We start from the raw sequence: 23,919 nt of genomic DNA on the forward strand, positions 1-23,919 counted from the left end.
TTTGTTCGAAAGAAAGTCACAAAGATCTGCCCGCTTTAGTAACAAATACATTTGTCACTTTTAAAATTAAGAATCAAAATTTCTGTTTCTACTGAGTTTGAGCTTCCAGAGTAAATAATTATACCCATGAGAGGACGCAGGTAACTTCTACTGTAAGTATTGCATCACGCTGGGATTTTCCTCTGCGGTTGTTAAAGGCGTTATAATCTTCAAATTCTGCGTTACTCATCTGTCATCTCTTCTGTCGAAGACATCTGGAAAACGCTTTCTTTTAATCTCCTCAATAGTATCTCATTTCAGTTTCTTATTTCACGAAGAACAAAAGTTTCTTGTTTCACCTCGTGATCTGACACGTGGCTAGGCGATCCGTCGAACAGGAAAAGAAGAAGATGGCGCCGAGGAAGGGATTTACTCCCTTCACTCGGGTCGTCAATCCGAAGGTACTTTCTGTGGGAAAGAATTGGTATGTTTTGAGCAAAACTGTTTGTGGCATGAGCCCAAACCAGTATTTTAAAAGAAGCGCGGTGGTTTCAAGTTTTTTGGAAGAATTTGTGCAAGTTGAAATGGGATCCTTGTGGCTTTCCAACGGCGATAGATATCGTGGAAAAGCTAGTTCTGACTTGGAAACTGTGGCTTCATCGCTGGGTTTGCTGGCTGTGATATTGCGCCAAAGTCAGGATAAAAGCTCACTGCAAAAAGATGAATCGTTAATCCGTTTAAAAGAGTTTGTGAACTCTCTAGATTTTAGCTCCATAACCACCGAGGGAGAAGGTATTCAAGAAGCCTCGAATGACCGTCCGCGGGCAGCTCGTCGTTTGGCCATGCCGTCAACACCGGTGCCAAATGTAAGCGACACGAACACCACTGGCGGCATATCCAATCTTGCTCTAGTTAAGACACCGTCTTCTAGCGGCGTTAAAGGTGTTTTTGTGAAGAGTTCGCCAAATCTAAAGGAAATTTCGGAAAGCACCGATCTGGACACGCCGGAGAAATCACTGATGGTCGAAAAACGCGCTAAAACAGTCATCAGCGATATTAACGAAGTCTGCAGCAAGCACAGGGAATCTCTTTCAACCGTGCTTTCTTACATGTGTGTTTTTGGTGACGAAGATGCAACGGCCATTCTAAATGACGTTGTAGAACAGGTCTCCGTGAAGAAAGGAGTCAAGAGAGCTGTGGAAGATTTGGTGGGAGAGGACACGTATGTGAAGTACGTGGAAAGTTTGCGGGTTCCCGATTGGGTATTGCTTTACTTCAAAACCAAAGGAAGGATTTCAGGCAACACCTGGCAATCCGTTATAAACATAACGAAGCTTGGAAGAACTGGGGTAAGTTTACCAACATTGTTTTTTTTTACCTATAAATAATAACTGGAGTTGAGGGAATTTGGAGCCGTTTTTGGGGATGTCACGCAACGCTCTTTGAAAAAAAATTGCTGCAGGTCACATTTCACAGGTCACAGGCACAGGTCACTGTTTTATTGATTGGTGATAAACTTAACAGTTTCTCCTCAATTTTGGATGGTGATTAAAATTAGGAGGCACTTTTGTCCTTCTTTATTATTTTATGCCCTGTGGAATGTGACCAGTATTTAGCCCGACTACATACATACCTACCTACCTACCTACTTACCTACCTACCTACCTACCTACCTGCATGCATGCATGTATGCATGCATGCATGCATGCATACACACATACATACATACATACATACATACATACATACATACATACATACATACATACATACATACATACATACATACATACATACATACATACATACATACATACATACATACATACTTTATTCTGCTAAAAAGCTGATTTGGGCCTACAAACTAAAGTATATAAACAAAATTTAGATAAAACCACTGCAAAGGAGACCACACCACACTGTTAAACTTTTTGTGAATCAGCTGTACATGTTCACTTTGCATAAAGCTTGCATACAAATGGAATGAGCCATGTGCCATCTTACCCTTTCTTTCTCTTGTTTTGCTGATAAAGATTAATTTGAAGGCAAAACAGAAGATTGTTTCGTGTTTGGATTCCATTGATTTCCAAAATGCAACCTAATATCTGCTTAGTAATGAAGATGAACTATTGACTAGAATTGGAAAATCAGGTCAGCAGGTTTGACCTAAGTTAATCAATTTCCTTGTCATCTTTTACCTTTTAGAAATCTTCTGACATCCCTGTTCTTCTTAACACAAATCAAATGAAAGCAATCAAGAAAGTAATCTTCGGTGTCTGCCGGGACTACATGGGTGTAAAAAGAGTGGCCCTTCCTTTAAAAGGATTTGCAGTCGATATAGTCCCTGTGCTTGAACTGCTCATCAGGGAACAAAGACTGCACAAAATGGATTCACCAGTTTTACAACTTATGTTGAAAATAGATGGAAGACCATTCTGGGGTAATGATTTTTCTATATATTTTTTTTTCTCTTGTTTCATTTCTACTCCTTATTAATCTGGTATCTCTTGTTTGGTAATTGTACATTGTAACTTAAATATTGCAAAACATTTCCCAACCTTTGCAAACTATTTGATTTTAGAAAATAAACATTTGTACTGACCTAGCTGAATGACTAATTTATTGACTGCCTTAGTAAATCAAACTACAAACAACAGGTTACTATTTAAGAAATAATTATTAATACATCAACAGATTCATTAGATGTCGGGCATTAAGTTGTTAAATTTGTATATTGTATCAATAATTAAAATCATGTTCCAATTTGTCATCGATCAACAGGTAGAGATCAAATATTGATTGGACTTGTTCCCCGTGTTTGTCCAGTGAATTCTGCACAAAGTGCGAAGTCTGTGTACCCTTTGGCTATCGCAAACTGTAAAGAGAACAGGTATGTGATATAGTTCTTCCTATCTATATTTAACCCATAATATACTTGCATATAGTAAATTATCCAGTTCACCATTATGCTAGCCATCAAATGCACACCTTGGGCTTTTAATTTTTGAAACATTTTTCTTTGTGCCCACATACAATATGTAAATTAAAGATGACAAGTAATGTTCTGCATTTCAGTGGAAATTACAACTTGTTTTGGTTGTAAGGCTGTCTCTTTCTGTGGCGTTAGGAAAAGTTCCCATGTAACAGGGGTCTGCACTTATAGACTAACGTGACAATGATCCAGGGTCATTACTCTGTTGGCTGAGTAGTAGGTTCTAGCCTAAAAGTAGTTGGTACCTGCATGAGCTTACAGTAAGCAGCAAGGTAAGGTGGGCCATGTTTGTGTACATGTATATTATAGCAGAATAGTTATCACAGCATCTAGAAGTTACAGTGAACTTACCAGCTTGTTTTGATGATTTTACCCATGACTGATCCTTTTTTAATTATTTTACTTAAATTAAATTTACATAATAGTCTACATGTATATTTGTTTGTTTTATTTACATTCAGGGAAAATCTGAAGATTCTTTTAGAGGATGTGAATGCTCAAAAGAAACGTTTGAAGGAGGAAGGCATTTTAGTTGATGGGAAGCATTTTAGTGTTGAATTTGTTGGTAAGATTCATATTTCAGTAACTAGTGTTTGCTTATATCCAATGTTACATTACTTTTATTGACCACCAGCTCAAAATCAGTGACTGTATGAATACCTTACAACAGCAATATCATATTATAGATAAGATATCTAATTCAGTGAAGGGAAAATTTCCACTGGGAATATATCCACCCTAATGCCACAGAATATTTTTACTGATTTTTCATTGCTTAAATTTTTTCTTCTCATATTGTTACTTTTCAGTTACTTTGGATTACAAGACTCTGCTTCTTCTCCTTGTCAAGAAGGATGACAGTAAATTTTGCCTTGGGGGACGTGGAATTGATAAAGAGTTTTGCTTTATTTGTGATGCAATCAGGGTGAGTGTTTGGAAAGGATTTCTTCATGGTCACAAGTTAATGAATGGGTTGATTAGTGTACATGTACCTCTGTAACACCTCAATCATGTTTCTTTATGTATTTGAGAAAGAGAATCTTCTCTAAAACGCTTTCCACAACTTTCTGCAACATATCTACATATGTTTATATGTGTATCTAAAAGTTTTCTTTCTTGTACTGTCTATTTTCTCAATGAAACAACAATTGTTTATAAGTTTTGAATGTCTTTTCGTACATTGTATTTCAAATTCACTGAACATAATTATGTAATGCACACCAAAGAGGTCTTGACAATAGGGTTCACGAAATCAAAATATTTTTAGGGCTGCTCTTGTCATGATGTGGCACCAGATGAGACTTGTGTGGATTGTCTACGCAGCAAAGCAAATATTGGAAGGTATATACAAAGACCATTGTGTGCATTTGCACTGTTATCTTTCCCAGAAACATTGCTTTGCTTGTATAAAAAAAGCTGCTTTCAAGCTGTGGATGTAGTTGTTAGTAGGGTTGCAACGATACAACAACAACAATAACAACAATTTATTTTTAGAGAAACTTTACCCAAATTAGCAAGGGCTATTTGAGGTGGGTAGCATTGATATTTGCTCACACACTCAAAAGGAACGAGCAGAGCTTAGAAAATTGCGGCCATCTTGGTCAACTCACTGCTGACCGAACTTGACCTGCAATCTCGATGAAAGTGCCACGATATGATACTGAACGATACATAATCAATACACTAAATTGCATGTGACAAATGACCAATTGATCTTACTAGTTAACTCATTGGAATCACGCCTACGTTTATTTGTCCACTATCTTGAATAATACGTAGTATGCGAATGCTTTGCAAGAAGGATGGATTTTGCTTCTCCATGATTTTGTTTCGTAAGTCAGTATACAATGGCTAAAATGACCAACTTGGGTAAGGACTGATAAAATACAACAATTTTTGATTGCTTATACAGAACACTTCATATTTTGTCGTAATACCCTGATATGCTGTTTAAATATCAATATTCTCTTGACAAGAAATATCATGGTGTACCGGTGTACCATTGCAGCCCTGGTGGTTAGAATGCCAAACTTCAGCTTAGGTACAATTTAATTATAAGGCAGCTGTTCTTTGTCCAATACACCAATCATTTTCCTCTGTTCATATGTTTCCTTGTGTAGATTGTGTCTATGGTTTTTGTTTATTTTTCTCGGACCAGTGCTTTAGTTATCTGACCCTAAAAGTAATTTTGAAACCCCAGTTGAGTGATGGGACCTCAAAAGAATTCAACATGTAATATAATGCAGAGGGTATTCCTTCTCTGGGCAAGCATTCCATTCATAAACGTGCTACAGAAACCACATTCGAGTGTTGATCACCATTTTGAGCTTTTTCAGGTAACTTATAGTAAGTTAGATCACTTATCACTTTATTTATATTTGTCTTTAGGTCAACTGGTATTAGGGACGATTTGCTATTTCTGTTGGATGAGGATCTGAGTCATATTCAGCTGTGCGCATTGCATATGGAAATGCGGAACACGGAGCAGCTTTTGGCTTCTATTGGTCTCCTTGCATACAAAATCGACTCATTAAAGGAGGCCAATGCTGCCCTTAAATATTATGGTCCTGAGTCCTTCCATGGAGACCGGATATCAGTAAAAAAGAAGGCCGAGCAGCAGTCTGCTATTTCCAGACATAACATTCATGTTAGTTCGATGGCAGGTCAGTCCAGTGTTGATTATTGAAGTTTGGAGTGTCCTAAGAATTGAAGGTTGTTAAGGATAATTCATGTTTAGTAATTACACTGTCTAAAGGATGTCATGCACTTGAATGGAAAGCTTAGTTTCTGTTAAGAATCAAACATACATGTATATGTCTATCCACACACCAGGTAAAAGCGCCAACCACTGAGCTGCTGAGAGACCACTGACAAGATAGAGCTTTTGTTAATAAGACACTGTATAATTGTGTGACTGTATTATTTATTGTTTGTAGACTTTTCCAGTTTCTCTCTCACTGTAATGTACATTTATGACGTTAAATATAGAGTGTTGACGATATACATTAATTACATTGTGGTCTGTGTGATTAGCAACTGCCAACCAGACTACATTATTTACTTTTTGGATTATAGACAGACGTTAATTATTTAATTTAATGAGAAACCCTTTTGTAATTTTAAGTAATACCATGTACTCATGTGGGAATACCATTAAATAAATTGTTTTTGTTGTTGTTGTTTTGTAGGTCCAACTGAGTTTGAAATACTTCAAAACCTTGAAGACATTGCGGAGCAAGCACTTCCCTTGGAAAAACTGAAAAAGCCTTACACTGACCTCAACACTGCAAAGAACCTGATATTAAACAGAGTAACCTTTTGCCAATCCCGTGTTGATGTAAGCATATGTCATAATTAATAAGTCACAGAAAAAACAAGGCAGAGTAGGTTTGTCCTTCAGGTGGTGTGACCAAGAGTAATGATAACAAAAAAACTTCACTTTTTTTTTTCTTCCATACTAATACTAATCATGCTACCAGGTTGCACGTAATATTAACTGAACTGGTGGGTGTCGCACCTGAGACAGTTCAGTGTAATTTAAATACTAATCATGTTGCCAGCTTGCACTTAATGATTATAAACTGAACTGGTGGGTGTCACACCAGAGACAGCTCAGTGTAATTTAAATACTAATCATGTTGCCAGCTTGCACTTAATTATTATAAACTGAACTGGTGGGTGTCACACCTGAGACAGTTCTGTGTAATTTAAATACTAATCATGCTACCAGCTATACTTGTAGCTAGCACTTAATATTAACTGAACTGGTGGGTGTCACACCTGAGACTGTTCAGTGTAATTTAAATACTAATCATGTCGCCAGCTAGCACTTAATATTAACTGAACTGGTGGGTGTCACACCTGAGACAGTTCAGTGTAATTTAAATACTAATCATGTCGCCAGCTAGCACTTAATATTAACTGAACTGGTGGGTGTCACACCTGAGACAGTTCAATGTAATTTAAATACTAATCATGTCGCCAGCTAGCACTTAATATTAACTGAACTGGTGGGTGTCAAATACTTGTCAAATACTAATCATGCTGGCAGCTTAAAATGCACTTAATATTGTTTTCCATCTAAGGTGGTGGGTGACACATTAGCTTATTCACTTCATTGGAAAGTGCTAATGATGCTTACAGCTATCATTTGGTTATGAAAAAAAAAAAATCATTTGGTTATGACTCTTAGTTTATTGGATTATTGTACTTTATTTTTTTTTATTGTGAGTGTTCATTTCAGTGTTATTTAGTGAATTCTCCAGCGCCCAGATGATTCGTCGGAGTGCGCTTGGTTGATCAAGTAACAATGTGAGTGACAATAACCACTTAACTTACTTTTATGAGTATGGTAATGGTAACTTATATTACTTCATTGGTACCAGACGGTTGGCACAGTGCATCATTAAAAAGCTCTGTTATTGAAATAGCTTCCTTCCTGTTATCTGTTCGTTTGCTCATCATGTAAGTAAAGGCACAAAATCAGGAAATATTATTACAATTATTATTTGTTTTTAGTCATACAATTTGGAATTCTTACAAAGCTATGTATGCAGTATATTGAAACTATGTATCTAATTATATATCATCTAATTTTATGTTTTTACTAATTTTTGTTTTAGTATTTTGAGGATGTCCTCAGTTCTGGTCAGTTTATTAGGGACTTTGGTACTTGTACAGAAGTACAAAATCTGGAAGGATCAGGTGCGGTTATATACAGTGGTTAGCAAGCAAATATCACTTCTCATATACAAGACACCTTGGCTGTCATCTTCATACATAATTATGCTATATCTTGTTACAACGCACGCATTTTATGCAAACAATATTGCCGCTCTAAACATTTTATTATTATAATTTTAATTATTGTTGTTGTTTTATTATTATTATTGTTATGATTGTTCAATCAGTCTTAAAAACTAATTACTGTTCCATAAGATCTCCATACTGCTAATTTCAATTAGCGTTGGTTTGTCTTTGGAATTTTCCAGTGAACCTCAGTATCCATCAGAGGGTAGGGTATAGATATTTTCATGAACTGTACACTGAGTACAATAAATTGTAATCAGAAAATTATTAATTACAATTTCTTTGTGCCATTAAAGTTGTTAAGGATGATATGGAGGAAAGGCTTCAAGAATGGAAGAGGGAGCAAGATGACCTGTCTGACATTTTTAGAAAGTTATGCCAGTGTCGAAAGAACACTTTGCACAATGGGGGCGTTATTGAGCATGTTGCAAAAAAGCAGCTGGAATTTTTAAAGAAGGTAAATATGTGAATCATCTCTGGTTCCATGTGCAATCACTGATTACAGCTGTTTACATGATGGTGTGTATTATAAACAGAAAATTGCATGTTTATGGTGCTGAAGTTACTAATTAAAGTGTTATACATAAATAGACATCGAGGTTAATAAGTGAAAATTCATTTTAACTGCATTTTATGAAAGAGAGCTCTTACTTAATTTAGTGTGTTCTGATTTCTTGGGATCACATGTATATTAAAACAAACTGGAAAGCGTCATATATTCTTCTTTGTTTGCCCATGCACACGTATACCATTTGGGATCAATTGTCAGGGCTTACATGTACAGTACATTATCAGGCAAGGCCTTGCATGCACTGTCAATTAAGGTAAACAAACTGACAGGTGTTTTGTGTCATGTAGAAATTTCATGTAATTGGTAAACTTTGGTGCCAAGTCATGGAGGCAAGGGGCAATTTAATGTCCTTTCTACATGTATGATATGAAAAGCAAAATGCAGGTGACCTGACAGAAGTTCAGACATCAAACTCAGTCAAAGTGCATGTACTTATATTTAGAAGCTATATCCTTGTTGACTGATCTCAACCCCAATTATTCACATACTATGGACAAGGATGAGTTTAGCTTCACTGGAACACACACACTAACAAAGCACACGGATGACTGAGTTTGTTAATGGTCAAATCAACTTGTCCAATGCTCAGAACAGTCCAGTTACAACCATTGGATGTGTTGTCAGAGGTACATGTACTTCTAAATATACCTACAAATACTGGTATGTTAGACTGAAGCTACAGCTGTATTCTTGAAGGACTCTACGTTAAATCTATCAGTCAGCTTAATCATCATTAATAGTCTTTCAGAGAGTTGGATGGACTTACATGTAACATGTCACATTTAACTTTTGGGCTTCTTGGTTCTTAACAATGAAAATGACTTAATTTCTGCAATTTCAGGTTTGCCGAGAATGGAAAGAGATTGCTTTTGTGACAAGGTCGAAAGTGTTCAAGGAGTCTGAACAAAGTGAAATTGACTTATTTGATGTTAAGGTTTGTTCTGAGTCTGGTTATAAATGCACATCATGAGTATCAATAGATTTTATTATTTCTATGTACGTTGTATGACAAATTTACACATATTCAAATTGCAGACTTAACTTTGTTAATTTATCTGCCAGAGCATTTTGTTTGATCATGTTGGAAAAAGACAAATGTTCATGGGCTGTTGTCTAGTAAATAACTATTAAACGTTTTATTTTGCAGTATTCATTATTTTGATTATACAGCCATCAAATTAGCGGTATTTAATTATGTCTCTTTATTGTTCTTTGAAATCTAGTGTAAAGAATGGGGATTCATGTTAAAAGAACTGTTTGGCAGTAGCCTAGGTACAGGCGATTACGGACACCTGACAGTTGAACATGCCCCAATGCTGATGAGAAGGTTTTTGTCAATGACTGAATATAGCCAACAAGGATTTGAGGCCTCCCACAAGGATCAGCGCCAGTTGTGGTTGAAGGCCTCAAGCCACGACCGACACGGGGAATCCTCTTCCAGTAAGATTACTTATTTTATGTTTTAGTTAAAGGCAGTAGTGAATTTGTTAATTATATATATTGTTATTTTACAGAACTAATCATCCAACCACATGTACCAAAAGACTTAACAACACAAAGTGCTGTACATAAGTAAGGTCTTTCTTCATAGAAAGACAATAGTCACTGTAAAATGTACTTAACCCATTGTTACATGCAGAGCAGATTTTGCATACTTAATTGGATTCATGACACTTGTTATCTTGCTGTATCAGTGGCCAGTGCAACAATACAAGCAAGCCTCATTTGTGTCCAATGGAGTCGATGTAATACCCCAATGTTGAGCTGATAATTATTAAGTAATTATATTATTATTTAAATTAGGCCTCATAAGCCAGTCTTGCTGTGTTCCAGTTCATGGAATTAGCAGTCCATAGATTTCTTAATAAAGAAGGAAGGAGTTGTTGTTTGGGAAAAGGTATGCGTTTTGAAATACTCTGGTGGTGTTTTTGTTTCACAGTTGACCAGATGATGGTACATTTTTATGCTGAAAAGTTGCTGTTTTTGAGATACTGTATCAGAGAAGCTCTGAATGTGATAAGAGGTAACCAAAAATTGTGTTGTAGGGCAAAAGGAAATTCAATCTAGTTTAATTCTCAATTATTTCTCTTAACTTTAATAATTCATGATCCAATTAAGATTAGGTTTATACGAAATTTAGGTTGTATAATTTATAAAACAAAAAACAAAAAAGGGAGCAACATATTTTTAATTTGCAAACTTCATCATCAGTTACAGAATGTTGGAAAAACCATTTATTTAGGACTATCTAACAACTAAGCAAAACATCCATAATTCAGGACACAATGATTTTAGCCTAGATTAAATCTTTTGTCTCCTACACCTAAATATTTATTATCATGAGAGGCAAAGCAAATTCCCACACTAGGATGAACTCATTATAACCTTAATTTCACTTTGACCAGCAACAGCTGCAGTGTATATACATTCATGAACCTAATTTAACAGTTCAAAACTTTTAACCGACCCCTGGCTGTTATTGTTTAATCACCAATTTAGTTTTTGGGGTATCATCAGCTGTAAGAACAGATTTTTGTCAAACTCAATTAATATAGGGAAATTAAATGTTGGATTTTCCATGCGAAGTATTGTAGCAGGCAGTGTGTTCTTTCTTTAAGGTAAAAGCAGTGAACAGCAAAGAAGTTACCCATTTTATTTTCGTGGCTGTGGCTGGAAGCCAAAGGACATGGCTTGGGACAGTGATGAAGTTCTATGGATCAGGCTCATGGATAAACTGATGACCATGATGCTTGGTGGTGATTTTCTGAACTATGGCTTTGACAAAAAAAAGATATGCCATGTGACAGATGAGTGCAAGCCAGCATTTATCTACAAGAGGGAAGATTGGCTGGAGGAATATGCACGTATGGTCAGTTCAGATGACATGGATATGGAGGATGTAGAAGAAGGTTTGTTTTTCGTCACGCTTTATTTTAATGAACAAACAAATTTTGTATCTTTCAACGAGCTACTGTATTAAGCAAAGATGCATCAATGGCTGCTGGTAGTATTCAAACCAAGACAAATCTGTACATGTTTTCAATCAAAGTCAGATACTGTTTTGAACACCATGACTTATCAGTTATGCATAGTATGTTTTATGTACATTGCTTTAATTGGCTGAAGTTGGTTGAATCTTTCAACGAGCTACTGTATTAAGCAAAGATGCATCAATGGCTGCTGGCAGTATTCAAACCAAGACAAATCTGTACATGGTTTCAATCAAAGTCAGATACTGTTTTGAACACCATGACTTATCAGTTATGCATAGTATGTTTTATGTACATTGCTTTAATTGGCTGAAGTGATAGGAAATGTCTGTGTTGTAAATAGTTGTAGATAAACAACTTCATATCAATATATTACATTTCTTGAGTAACGTATATGTACACGGTTATCCGTTCTTTAACCTTCACTTCACAGAACATGTAGATGAGTCATTGCAGACTTTGATTTATTCTGTGCCAGAAGATCTCATACGAGTAGACAAAAATCACAGTACAGGTAATAAAAGGATGGTTTTAGAATTTCTAGCACAGTACATGCAAAACTAGCATATTCACTCAAATAGAGGCAAACCATTTTTATCGCTTCCTCGAAGAACATAACTAAGTGACGAGAAGGAATTTGCAGATAAAAGATTTTGCATAAAGAGGACCATAGCAATCAAGTATCTGAAAAGCATGCTTAGAATCTTTGCTGAACTTTTGCGACTCTAACCCAGAGTCTGAGAATGTATTTTTTTCCTGCATATAAAAGAAAATACAGATACCAGCAGTGACCCTTCAAGTGAGGACAGACAACCATGCAGTCAAGTTGATCTGGACAGGTTTGTTTAAGATACTTCAGTGAGATTTTTTCTTGTGACTGTACACTGTATCAAGGTTCAGATAAATCTTTGAATTTTGAGAAAATGGCTAGTAAATTATTTTAAGCAAATTAAGTGTTTCGAGATTGAATACAACCTGGAATGCTAACGATTTATAACTGTAACATTTTTTTGACAAAATTATACATTGCCACTCAAAAGTACGAGGATACAAACATTCCATTTTAAGAAACAGAGAGTTTTCAGAATCATTTAACGAGTCCTCAAGGGGAAAGCAAAGCGGTGCCGTCCAGCACAGTGATGGAAAATATTGTATGCAAATAATTAACAACTAGTTTTTTCTTGTGCAATTTTGGATTAAATGAGCACTCATAAATTTTTCAAATACAGAAATCCTTGTGCTCATTTATTCCAAAATTGCACTTGAAATCATTTGATAACTGGTAAGAATTGCACTGTTGAAAGCCAGTCAGATTGCAAGGATCACCAGTGATTTCAAAATGAGTATAATAAATAAAATATTTAATAACCAGGCCACAATTCGCTAGGATTACCTCACATAGCTAGGGTACAATAAAAGATAATTGATAAAGAAAACATAATGGCAAAAAAAATGCTTTCTGTGCTCCCTTACACAATGAAGTGAATTGGTCTATGTAGAGTGAGAGCTTGTACAGTAGAGTTCCCAAAACTCAAACATTATTCTGACTTTTAACTTGAGCTGCATTTGGTTCTTACTACTAGTGTTGTTGCTGTGTTTCCTCCACGACCCTCTGTGCCAAAAATTAGCATTCTACAAATGGATGTTGACACTTTAGTCGACGGACAGGAACTCAATGATTCCATTGTGGATTTTTTCATGATGTAAGCTGTGTGTCTGTATTTAAATATTGGTTAATGTTATGTTATGGGTTTATCAGTAAGTTATAGTCATTTTTAACAGAAATCTACCACAGAAAGGAAACAAAATGACCTTTGACTTCATTGTAGACAAAGGTCATTGTGTCATTTTTGTTGATGAAGTCATTATAGTTCAATGACTCTTTTTAAATGCAAATCGTTCACTTCCTTTACATGTATGTCCATTAGGGAAACAAATTATGTTGAAAGGTTTAACTGTAAACTAATGATAATGATGGCAACATTTTTTTCGGTCTGTTTCAACCTGATAATTTGTTTGAATTTGTAGTAAGACAATTTTATTTTTTCTGGAGAAAAAACCCTCACACCTCCAACTTGGAAATTGCATAGCCATTTCTGAGTTAAAAAGAGACCATTAATTTTGGGTTACCTATTAAGAATACTTTCTTTTATTTTTTTCTGAAGGTATGCAGTGTACTCAATGGACCATGATGTTGACAGCTTCCATGTATTTAGTTCTTTTTTTTACACAAGACTGTCAGAAAGGAAACAGAATGGTCAGCACTTTGTACTACCCAGGTATTGAAGTGTTTGCTCGTCACATTCAGATAATTAAATAGGTGACTAGTATTTGAATCCAGCAGTATTTCTAATGGCAATAAGACCTGATCAGAGACTAAATGAATGAATGTGTTAAATTCAGAGTTACTGAGGGACAACTTTAGTTCTCAGTCTCAAGTATGGCACAGGCTGTCTGCAGAAGCAGACCTCGTGATCACCAGGCAATGGAAGAAATGCATGACTGTAAACCTGCAGTTATATTTATGACGAACCAAACAGTAGAAGTGTCAGTCCACTCAATGGTTTTATTTCCTTTTTGATATCTTTCTTAGTGCTGAAGAACGTTACCGTAGGGCTGCTTCTTTTACAAGGAAAGTGGACGTCTTTGAAAAGGATTTCATTTTCATACTTGTTTGTAGAAGGTTTGTGAGTTGTATTTGATTGTCATATGTAATTATTTTCGAGAACCAACATTGATAGTCTAGTTGGTGTATGACCTCGCAAAACTGGAAGGCAGACTGGTCATGGGCAGGGACTAGTAACGTTGTTTGAGCGTGGCTTAGTTTCTAAATATAGTCAGCTCCTGAACCCATCTTTGACAGCCCTTTGTCAGACCCGTCTAAAGAATTCGAGTAAAACCTCACACTTTTGCTGAAACTTTCATAACTTTCCTTTTTCTTTTATTTTAGTGGCCACTGGTTCCTGGCTTTGGTTCATAACCTCCCATCCCTGCACGACAAAGGGTGAGAATTAACTGAATAATCATCTTCCCATACTTTTAAATATTTGAATGCGAGGCTTAATTTTTTGCTCAGTTGGGAATGTGGCGATGCCAGTATGGGAAATTTGAAATTTTTTTTTTTTTTTTTCATAAATATGTAGTTGTTATGTTTGCAAGATATGTAGCCACAATACATTGTAGTACTTAATCTGATTTTGTCCATTTTCCTTTATAGGGCACCAATCTTCATGATTGATTCAATTGTTTGGGGTTCTGAGGACACTCTTTATGATACTCCTTCTTCAAGAGAGCAGGAAGCTCAACTGATTCGAAGGTTACTAAATAAAAGTTAAAACTTAAAGTGTAGGATAGCTTAGAGAGTTGCAAAATTACTTAGTTATTTATAATTGCTTAAGTTTTGTGTCCCCAAATTATTATGGGTTTTTCCCAGGCTAGGTAACATTGACACATAAATATAATTTCTGTCTATCTATCTTGCTTAGGAAGATGTAAATTTAGTAGAATGATACATATGAACTCATTATACTGTGATTTAAAGTTTCATTAGATGTCACTGGCTTGCAACAAGAGGGATTGGAGATTCCACAGAACCTGAATTCAGTGTCAAAACCATGCCACTATTTTACCCAAAGGTAAGATGTACATTAATTTGTGTTCATAGTCCCATAGGGAAGGCATCTGGTAGATGATTAGATGATTTTAATTTCATACATCCTAGGTTCTTTTGGCTTTGTCTTTTTGTTTTTCACTAACCAAGTTTGTGCCACATGGAAAGAGCTACATACTGATCCAATGGTGCAGGCACCGTTTCCTTTCAATTATCCCTCGTAAAATTGCCCTTCGTCGTAGTTCTTGATTTCATTGAACAGCTTCTGATTGAAGGTGCTGCATGTTTAAAATCAGAACTGAACACGTTTTCTGTTATATTTTTCCTCTTTAGGTACCTCAGCAACAAAACGGGTACGACTGTGGTGTGTTTCTTTTGCTGTTCTTTGAAGAGTTTTTGAGACGCAAGGTGAGTCTTAATAGTGATGTTATAGTTCAATGGAGAATGTTAAGTCACAAATAACAGTTAAGCATGTTTTTTGTTTGTTGACAAAGTTGGCTAAACTATTGCCAGTTTCGAATCAACTTGTCTGTCAAAAATAGTAGTCTTTTGTTTACATTTTGCTTTTCGTCACTGAAAGATCTGAAGGAAAGTCTTGGTCAATGGTATTTTTGTTAATGACAGGTTTTGTTTTGTTATTTCTTTTCCCAGTTTCCAGTGGACGATCTCTTATCTGACAAGCCCCTGAGATGGTACTGCCAATCATCTGCTCTCCCATTGAGAAAGAAAATAACCAATATTTTGGCTCAATTGGACAATTGATGTGGCTCTTAGTGTAGTGTACACTGTGTTTTAGCATTTTGGTGTGATTCAGGGTTACAGGAAGGCTTTTTTAAAATGCTGCAATGTGAGATTTGTTTTGTGAAAAGAAATAACCAATATTTTGGCTCAGTTGGGCAATTGATGTTGCTCTTGGTGTAATGTACATTATGCAAAAAAAAAAAAACACATTTTGTTGTGATTCAGGGTTGCAGTAAGGCCTTGTAAAATGCCTCAATTTGAAATGTGTTTTGAAAAGGAAAAAACAATATTTTGACTCAAATTACTATTAGTGTAGTGTACACTAAAATGTATTTTGGTGTGGTTCAGGATTACAGTAATGCTTTTTAGAATACTGCAATTGGAAATGTCTTTTGTGGAAGGAAATTACTAATATTTTGACTCAAGTTGCTCTTAGTGTAGTGTACACTGTGTAAAAAAAACATTTTGGTGTGATACAGTATTACATTAAGGATTTTTGGAATACTGCAATTTGAAATGTGTTTTGTGGAAGGAAATTACCAATATTTTGACTCAAATTGCTCTTAGTGTAGTGTACACTGTGTAAAAAAAAAAACATTTTGGTGTGATTCAGGATTACAATAAGGCTTTTTAGAATACAACAATTTGAAATTTGTTTTGTGGAAGGAAAAAAACAATATTTTGACTCAAATTTCTCTTAGTGTAGTGCGCACTGTGTATGAGGCCCTATGCGCCACCTTGCCGCAGGGACAAGTGAAGTGAAGTGTGCACTGTTTAAAAAAAGCATTTTGGTGTGATTCAGGATTACAGTAAGGCTTTTTAAAATACCACAATTTGAAATGTGTTTTGTGGAAGGAAATAAGCAATATTTTGACTCAATTGGGCAATTGAAGTTGCTTTTAGTGTAGTGTACATAATGTAAAAAAAAAAAAAAAGCATTTTGGTGTGATTCAGGATTACAGTAAGGCTAAATGTAAAATACCACAATTTGAAATGTGTTTTGTAGAAGAAAATAACCAATATTTTGACTCAATTGGGCAATTGAAGTTGCTTTTAGTGTAGTGTACATAATGTAAAAAAAAAAGAACATTTTGGTGTGATTCAGTGTTACAGAAAGGTGGCTCACATTACTACCAATATTTATAAGTGCTCACCGTTATTAAAAAAGTGGCATCAATTAAATGGCCAATCATTGTTGAACAAGTTGTGAAAACATTTTCCACCAATAGGTTACTTTTGCAACACTATAACCTGTTTTAAACATCCCAACAGCTGTACTTCTAGCTTCAAGTGAATATAAATAAAAAAAAAACTAGCTCAGTGACCCCCAGTTTTTTGTTGTTGAAAAGTTATAAGCATGTCAAGATCCAACATTTTGCAAACTTAAAAAAAATTGTAGAAGCAGATTCAGAGCCACATTAAATGTTCAAAAATTAATGGTGGCTCTGAATCTGCTCTTACATTTTTTTTTTCAAAAAGTTGTATTTTATTATGCTTGTTGTTTCCCTGAAATAAAAATTGGGGTCACCGAGCTCGTTTGTGAGTTATTGTTGCTTGAAGCTAAAATCGGGGGTGTTCTAACAGGTTAAAATGTTGGTATGGTAACCATTTATGTCACCAATGATTGGGCATTTATTTGATGTCACTATAAAAGTAGAGCGGTTTTCAGTCAATTGAGTGTCGAACGTAAATTGCGTTTGCTTTGGTTTTGCTTTACTTTGCTCTGTGATTGGCCAGCAAAATTCGCGCGACCTTCTCAATCAATGAGAAGGAAAACCAAACCCAATTGTTACTTTCGCAAGCTCATTTTTCCGCGCTTTGCGCCGGTTACATGTACATGTAATTGCTTCGAATTCTCACTGCGCTGTTCCGGTCGTTTTTATTGGCTGGAGTAAATAGTTTGGTTTTGGTTTTACGACACCCAATTGAAAACTGGTCTAACGACGTACAAAGATTGGTAGTAATGATCCATCAAAATTAAAGTGCTGGGAACCGGTGTGAGCCACCTTAAAATGCCGCAATTTGAAATGTGTATTGAACTGGGTATGGTCACACAAGTTTTTTTTTCCTTTGTAAAAATCATTTGAATAAAATAATTTAATTCAAAAAACCTTCCCTCATTAAGTCTCGTTTGCTCTCAACTGCCCCTCAGTAGCCAAACATGAAAAAGTACAGTTCTCCCTTCTCGTCATTTTTAAAGTTCTTTATTCTAATTAATATTAGCGCCTAAAGTCTACTCCAAGTGTCAGATCACGTTGGTTCGAGACTGCATTACACTTAAGTGGCTTAATGAAGCAAATTTTCCGTTTGCTTATATATCGAAAAATTAGAAATGAAATCTTTGAAGATAATGAATAGCAAAAACTTAAGCCGATCTTAAACAACTGAAATTCTGACTTTATTTCTGTTTTATTTTAAGTCTTGTACAAAAAGCAGCAAACGTCAGTTTAAAATTTAAAACAATTTAAGACTTCGCAAATTACTACATTTCATTGTATTTTAATTTTCGCGATTACCAGTACACGGAAAACGGGTTTTTCGTTTACAAAGTAATGTAAGAAAAAGAATAACATGCAGTCTTAAATTCGTCCCTGAGTGGGACGGAAATAAGATAATTAGCAAACCTCGCTCGAGGTACTTGTAGGAAAGTTGACTCCCACTGGGCGCGTTTAACAGCAACGATATCACAAATTCCTTACACTGGGAATAGTCAATAGAGTAAAAGACTAGGAATACCGCAAAAATTGTTTTACAGTTATAACGAAGCTTGCATTTCACGGACTCCCACTTCACTTCACCAATCTATACGGAAGTCTTTCGCACAAAAAATCTAACAGTTAGTTTTCCGTAACTGGAGTAAGAGTATAATCCAGGCCACCATATGAGTTCTACTTCCCTTGTGCACCGTCCTTCACCCATGCTGACTTCTATACGAGATCGACTTGTTGGCCTTGCTGCTGCATTTCTTGATCTTTGTTTTGCGAGTGCTAGCGCTTCTTCTGCATCCATTTCAGAAATATCGGGAACCTCTTCATGATTCCTGAATAAAGCACCGGGCCTGAACTGCAGCACATTTTGTTCGTCTAACAGCCTAAAGAAATTCTCCTCGTCGAATATTTTATATGAGAAACGTCTCGTGCTTCTCTTGAATATTGGTTGACGAAGGTGCTTGACGTCGCGCACGCTATCCAGTGTTGGCAGCCCCAGACGACTTAACATATGAGAAAAGTACTTCGCGGGGACTTGAAAGCAGTCCACATGACACCATTTGGCTGTGAATAGAAGAAATAAACTACGTTACATAACAGCCTGCAAATTTAACCTAAGAGAGGAAAACTCCTAAACACCCTTTTATCCAGAATTGACTGAGCACTAAGAGTTGCACCAGACCTTGAATAAATTAAATGTGAATGTTCGCGCATTTATGCTTTGTAAGACGACCTGTTCTTAACCAGTGAAACATGCAATTCATTAGTATTATTATTTACCTGGGTGATCTGGTACTAACGAAGAATTTATGCGCTCTACTAGAACGCTCAACCATTTCAAGTATTCTTCTTTCTCTTGAGGCCCTAGAGTAGCTTCTTTCGGCTCTTCAACATTTAAGCCAGCAGTGTCTTCGAACCTTGCTCTTCCAAGGGTACTTCGGGGATGTTTCAAATCGAAGTGCTTCGTCAGCGACATGCCAGTTCTAAACTTCTTTCCACACAAGCGACAACTTGTCGAAAAGGGCATGATTCTTAGTTCTTCGTACCACCAAACTCTGCGAATTGTGCTTGAATGACGAGTTAACCGAGATTACAGAAACTGAACGAGTCCACCGCATTTTCTCACTTTCGCTTAATTGACACAATAAGAATGATCCATTGTTAGGCTTGAGAAAGCTTAAATAAAGGCATTGTGTGTACTCATTGACTGCGGCAGCATTCAGACAATTATAAAATCAGGCAATTACTAACCGTTTAATTTTGAACCATATAGTTCAGTAATGATAACGTTGTTCCTCTTCCTTGCAACAATTAAGCCCGACCGACCAGTTCAGCTTCACTCTGATTAGACAGGTTGTGGTGAGTTTTCGGTCACACAGGTTTCGACGCGTAGACGGAAAAGTGGAAACAAAATTTAAACAATAGAAGAAAAAGTGCGAATTTTGTCGACAAACCGATAGTTGAAGAAACAATAGAAAAATTGAAGTGACAAAGCGGGAAAGTGTATGTTGATAGAAAAACAAATCATATCTCAACAACTTTCATTGATTGCGAGTCAGTGAGCAACAATCAGTAAAGTAACTCGGGTGCCTCAGAGATGTCGAAGTTTAGGAAGCATTCGATCGACAAAATGCGGAAAAGGTCGAAAATGAGAAAAAAACGGAAGAATATGGCAACCAAAAAATCAGGAGGTTCAAGGGAGCAGTTGATTAGGCTTGAAGACCGTGCCACAACGCCGTCGATCTCGATGCAAAATCAGGCAGATGGAAGTGAAGAGATGAAAAGATGCCAAGAAAAACTTCCTCAAAGAGGCACCAACGGGCACCAAATGCAAGAAAAGGTGACTGCTGATGATATTTCCAGAAACTGAACAATGTTTTCTTGAAGAGGGTTCTTGTTACATTCAAACAGTTCTTTCACCGAAGACAAAAGAAGAGCAAAGATGTCCCCCGCCAAAAAACAACAAAAACTGTGCTTTGAATCATATAGATAAGTTACTGGATCGCCAAGGATAGATGATCTGATGAAAAAACATTGACCTGCTGTTTCAAAAGGATATTCGTAAGGTTCATGCGAGCATGTGGAGTGGTTTTACAGTGTAAATCCGCGAAGAATCAGTGTGCACTGAACATTGTTGAGGTTTTTTCCTTGGAGGTTTATGTTATAAAATCTTAATACAAGAAGGAAACGCAGACGTAATTTTTTGTTGTCCTGTTGATGATAGATAGTCTTCGTCCAGGTTCTTTACTGATGGTCGAGAACCGTAGCCTTCCGTGGGCATATCCGAAATAAGCAGTCATTACAACTTAAGCCGCTGTTACAGGCATGGTTTAACCTTTTAGCTGAGATTTATGTGCAACGGCGCTGCGAAACAAGGTTCACCAGGCGTTGAACCGTGTAACTTTTTCGAACTTCCGTTGCGAGACATGTTGCACGAAAAGTAGAACCGCTTTCTTCTTCTGTAGCGGTCGCAACGATCGCAGTGGTGATAACACCAAGAGTTTCACCGGCCGTGTAACCGACCCCTTCATGAAAGTTCACAGCCGGCTGTTGCACATAAGTTTCAGCTAAAAATTTCGACGGGTAAAAGCGGCTTTAGCAATTCAGCGGGTAAGTATATCCAACCTATAATGCAAACGATGCGTAAAATCAGTATTGCTTGGGCATGCGAGTGAAAATGAGAAAAAAAAATCCCTTAAAATTTTGCGTAATGAACGTACCTTTAAAGATCATTTTCGATTTAACGGGAGATTCCGGAGAGAAATTGAGCTAAACAATCCTCAAAAACTAAGCTCAAAATCATTTTACTAATTTTCATAGTGCCGTATGTGATTACAATGCTTTTTATTCTGGTGTGGATTTAAAAGCATATGCGAGGGTCTTTTCTCGCTTAGTTATCAGAGTACAAACTAAGGTGGCATTACAGTTAATAGTTCTAACAGCATAGAAATCGCTTTGTTAGGTGTACCAATACCAGATACTGATTCCCTTTAAAACAGAATTGCAGTTCTTTGCTGTTGTGTTCCGCCAAGTTTAGAGTTTAATGAAATGTCACTAGGCACGTTTGTTCTGTTTATGGGGAGGATAATAATATCGTTCTCTGTTATAACATAGGGCCTTTCGACAAAAAAAAAATACCAGCGTCCGTCAGCATAAGAGCCGGCTTTACGGGTCCCCTTCCAAAACAAACCGAAGAAAAAAACAATACAAAGAAATTAAGTAAGTTTATCGCAGCTCTGCCTTATTTCGGCCTCGTTTTGTGTAGACCGTCTAAACAACGCAACGAAAACTTGAACTAAACCGTTCAAGCACAAGGATTATCATTCAAATTTAACTGCCGAAAGTGTTTTCATAAAGTCGTCAATGCAAGGTCTCAGTGATGGTGTTTCAGTTGTCGCTTCCTTGACCAGGGCGCGGACTTTCGGGTAAAATCCCACCATTCTAGAGACTGCTTTGAGCATTCTTCCTAATGAATAGATATCACTGGCGGCGCTGTAGAGCCGATACTTCATAACCTCTGGGGCCAAATAAGTTTTCGTTTGTACAGGAGCCCTCCTTTTTACACTTTCTGTCACCGAAATTGCTGCTGCCTTTGTGCTTTTTCCAAAATCGATAAGAATAGGGTTGTATTTCTTTAATGCTGTTGGGTTTCTTTCCAGAACAACATTGTTGGCCTTTATGTCATTGTGTAAGTAACCTCTTAAATGTACATGTTTCAGAGCATCACATATCTGAAGAAATATCTCAGCGCTATCTGATGGTGTTAGCATGCTTGCATTTGCAGCCTGATGAAGTGTTATACTTTCGTCCCTCACACCGTGAAATAGCTTGACCAAAGATAGTGGCTCGTTTTCAGTAACAACACCGAAAATCAGTGGAAGCCTTTCGTGATCCCCCAATGCTTTAACGACCGTTGCCTCGTGTAGTAAATTTTTCCGTGCCATCTCTTTCCCCTCTGCGGTGTTATTATGAGTCATTTTCTTGACAATAACTTTTATCCCTCTATACCGAGCGAGATAACACTTTCCGTAACTTCCACTACCAATTGCTTCGTCAGACAAGTCTTCGAGATAAGCTGGGTTCAGTTCTTTAAGGGCTTTCTTGGGTTTCCTTGCCTCGTTTTTCCTTTCGACTAGACGAGGATCTCGATGCGCTGTAGTCGTTCCCCGTGATTTTGGTTCTGTGAACCCAACTACAGGAAATACGCGGGTCCCACGCGCCAAATTCAACATTACAGCCCCTCTTGAATATGCTTTGGCGCAGCTTTCGAAATCACATCTCGGTGGTTTGGGAGAAGGAGGGCAAGATTTCTTTAGGCCGGCGATTGTTGAATCATTCGCCGGATCATTTGCTTCTTCGCACAGCTTGTTGATTCCTGCAACATTGACGGTATCATTTGCGTCTTCATTGTATTGGTCGCCGGTATCATTTGCAGCGGGATCTACGGTTTCCTTGTTAATCAACGGTTGCATTCCCGTCACAGCATTTCTTTCCTCTCTTTCCCTCTCACGTCTTCTCTTATTCCTTCTTCTCTTCTGCCTTAACCTTTCTTCCTGAGTATTTCTGCGCGAGTAAATGGCCCGCCTTTGCGAGCCATTTGCGTCGGCCGCGTCCGCCATTTCGACTAGCGAAATGACTCGATCAATTGCATTGTATTTACATTTACTCTAATTTCACATCACGTTTTTATTTCTTAGCACTTGTTGATGTGACATGTAGTTCAGATCATATTCCTATACCCTGCCTGGTTTGTTTTCGATTTAATTACATCCGCCATGACATAAAAACAGATTACGACACCTTGCAAGTCCCAAAAGGAAAGAAACCGGGTGAGTCTTAATTTGAGGAATGTCAGGAATGCTAGTAGATTCTACTAGCATTCCTTTGCGGAACTTACAGTCGGGCCCGGCTGCGTCCTCTCATGTAAAGGTGTTGGAAAGTACAGACTGTTGACTAAAACTCTGAAAGATGCAATAATGCAATGTCATCAATACTGCTGGTTTTTTGCTTGGAACTATTGCTTGGATGTCTCAGAGAAACGGGTACGTGGAATATGGAATTTCGTTTTGGCAATTTAAATTTGTGATATGTTGCACCAAGATTCCTGCTTTATATGGCTTCCCACCAAAGGATATAATTCAATAGACAAATAAATAAGTTTACTCAGCTGATTGTCTGATCAGTGCTTGTCATGCAGCATGATAGTGTCTTAGTGATACTCAGACTCAGTAATTCATTCTTATAAATAAAGAGTGATTTCCAGTAGCTAAAAGTTTGCTCACAGTCTTCATCAAATGATTACCCTGTCGCTTTCTTGCACAGTACTTCTTTTATAAAGGAAACGAGGAAACCACCGGGCCAAGAGCGGCAGCCATCTTGGATTTCCATCAGACTTGGAAGACTGGGCACGAGCAAAGCCAAATTTGGTCAGCAGCTATACACTGCAGGCTCGCAGAAAGACCGTTTCTTTTGGATTTTCGCAGGACTCAAGAAAACAAGGCACATTTCCTCGGTTTTTT

The 23,919-nt window shown here is 37.0% G+C and overlaps 4 protein-coding genes across 7 annotated transcripts in view; 2 read left to right on the forward strand and 2 right to left on the reverse strand.

Annotated features, from left to right (window-relative positions):
- Positions 1-23,919, reverse strand: part of LOC146462731 (uncharacterized) — a 67,396-nt gene that overhangs the window by 37,620 nt on the left and 5,857 nt on the right. The gene's annotated exons all lie outside the window — the stretch shown is intronic.
- On the forward strand, positions 146-6,491 carry LOC146462732 (uncharacterized). Its single transcript, XM_085085331.1, has 8 exons — positions 146-1,328; positions 2,185-2,419; positions 2,761-2,869; positions 3,433-3,536; positions 3,781-3,896; positions 4,239-4,312; positions 5,360-5,634; positions 6,160-6,491. The coding sequence occupies exons 1-8, from the start codon at positions 390-392 to the stop codon at positions 6,327-6,329; spliced, it is 2,022 nt and encodes a 673-aa protein (XP_084941457.1). The 5' UTR covers positions 146-389; the 3' UTR covers positions 6,330-6,491.
- On the forward strand, positions 7,171-17,064 carry LOC146462733 (uncharacterized). The gene is made up of 17 exons (XM_085085314.1): positions 7,171-7,282; positions 7,594-7,675; positions 8,077-8,237; positions 9,193-9,285; positions 9,575-9,791; positions 10,291-10,374; positions 10,970-11,260; positions 11,775-11,855; positions 12,111-12,180; positions 12,925-13,044; positions 13,507-13,620; positions 13,935-14,024; positions 14,292-14,345; positions 14,559-14,657; positions 14,883-14,976; positions 15,285-15,359; positions 15,603-17,064. Exons 3-17 carry the CDS (start codon positions 8,091-8,093, stop codon positions 15,711-15,713), a joined length of 1,740 nt encoding a protein of 579 aa, XP_084941440.1. The 5' UTR covers positions 7,171-7,282; positions 7,594-7,675; positions 8,077-8,090; the 3' UTR covers positions 15,714-17,064.
- Positions 21,656-23,067, reverse strand: LOC146462734 (uncharacterized). Its single transcript, XM_085085298.1, has one exon. It carries the CDS (start codon positions 23,017-23,019, stop codon positions 21,721-21,723), a length of 1,299 nt encoding a protein of 432 aa, XP_084941424.1. The 5' UTR covers positions 23,020-23,067; the 3' UTR covers positions 21,656-21,720.

The sequence above is a fragment of the Pavona decussata genome, unplaced genomic scaffold (assembly GCF_977016875.1).
Source record: "Pavona decussata unplaced genomic scaffold, jaPavDecu1.1 SCAFFOLD_186, whole genome shotgun sequence".
Classification (NCBI taxonomy): Eukaryota; Metazoa; Cnidaria; class Anthozoa; order Scleractinia; family Agariciidae; genus Pavona; species Pavona decussata.